This window comes from Calidris pugnax, unplaced genomic scaffold, assembly GCF_001431845.1.
Source record: "Calidris pugnax isolate Ruff unplaced genomic scaffold, ASM143184v1 scaffold280, whole genome shotgun sequence".
NCBI lineage: Eukaryota > Metazoa > Chordata > Aves > Charadriiformes > Scolopacidae > Calidris > Calidris pugnax.
The window spans coordinates 40,637-41,273 of NW_015091123.1; the positions used below are offsets into that span (position 1 = coordinate 40,637).

A 637-nucleotide genomic window follows, 5' to 3' on the forward strand; every position below is an offset into this window, starting at 1 on the left:
CCCCTTCTCTTTGCACCCCGAGGGGCCGCATCCTGCACCGGGGCGGGGGGGGTCGGGGAGGGGGAGGCAGCATCACCTCCAGGGTGGTGAAGGTCTCTGTGCCTCCTCATCCTCCTCACCCATGTCCTTCCTGGGGGTGCCACCACCGTGTCCAGCTCTCAGGGACGTGCTGGTCCATCCAGAGATGGCTCAGGCCACCCCCCCTGGATGAAGAGGGGGGGTGCTCGGTGGGGAGGCGAGGCGGGGGGACACACACTCCATCTCAGGGGGGTCCCTCCGGTGGTCCCTTGACCAGGGCGATGGCAGCCAGCTCCTTGCAGAACTCCTCCAGCACCACCACCCCCTTGAAGAGCACGCTGTGGTCCATCCTGTGGGGTGACGAGCGATGTAGGGGGGGGGTCTGTGGGGTTCACCCCACTCATTGCCCCCCCTTCCTGTCCCCCCCCACCCCAATTTTAGCACTTACTGCTCTCCAGGCACCATCCCCAGGAGCTGCTGTCGCACCAGGAGCAACTTGGCCCTGAAATGGGGCACCCTCTGGAGCCGCTGCATCAGGTCCCCCATCACCTGGCGGGGGGGGGGGGCAAGAGAGTCAGGGAGCATTTTTGAGGGGGTGTCCCCTCTCCCCCCATCCCAC

The 637-nt window shown here is 66.6% G+C and overlaps 2 protein-coding genes across 2 annotated transcripts in view; one reads left to right on the plus strand and one right to left on the minus strand.

Annotated features, from left to right (window-relative positions):
• Positions 1 to 211, plus strand: part of NUDT18 (nudix hydrolase 18) — a gene marked incomplete at its 5' end in the record, with an annotated part of 5,367 nt that extends 5,156 nt beyond the window's left edge. The window contains one exon of the mRNA XM_014958391.1: positions 183 to 211. Within this exon, the coding sequence (XP_014813877.1) occupies positions 183 to 211 (29 nt within the window). The remainder of the gene's footprint in view (positions 1 to 182) is intronic.
• Positions 7 to 637, minus strand: part of FAM160B2 (family with sequence similarity 160 member B2) — a 10,084-nt gene continuing 9,453 nt past the window's right edge. Inside the window, exons 16-17 of the mRNA XM_014958408.1 lie at positions 467 to 567; positions 7 to 368 (exon numbers count right to left, since the gene is read on the minus strand). Of these exons, the coding sequence (XP_014813894.1) occupies positions 263 to 368; positions 467 to 567 (207 nt within the window). The 3' untranslated portion in view covers positions 7 to 262. The remainder of the gene's footprint in view (positions 369 to 466; positions 568 to 637) is intronic.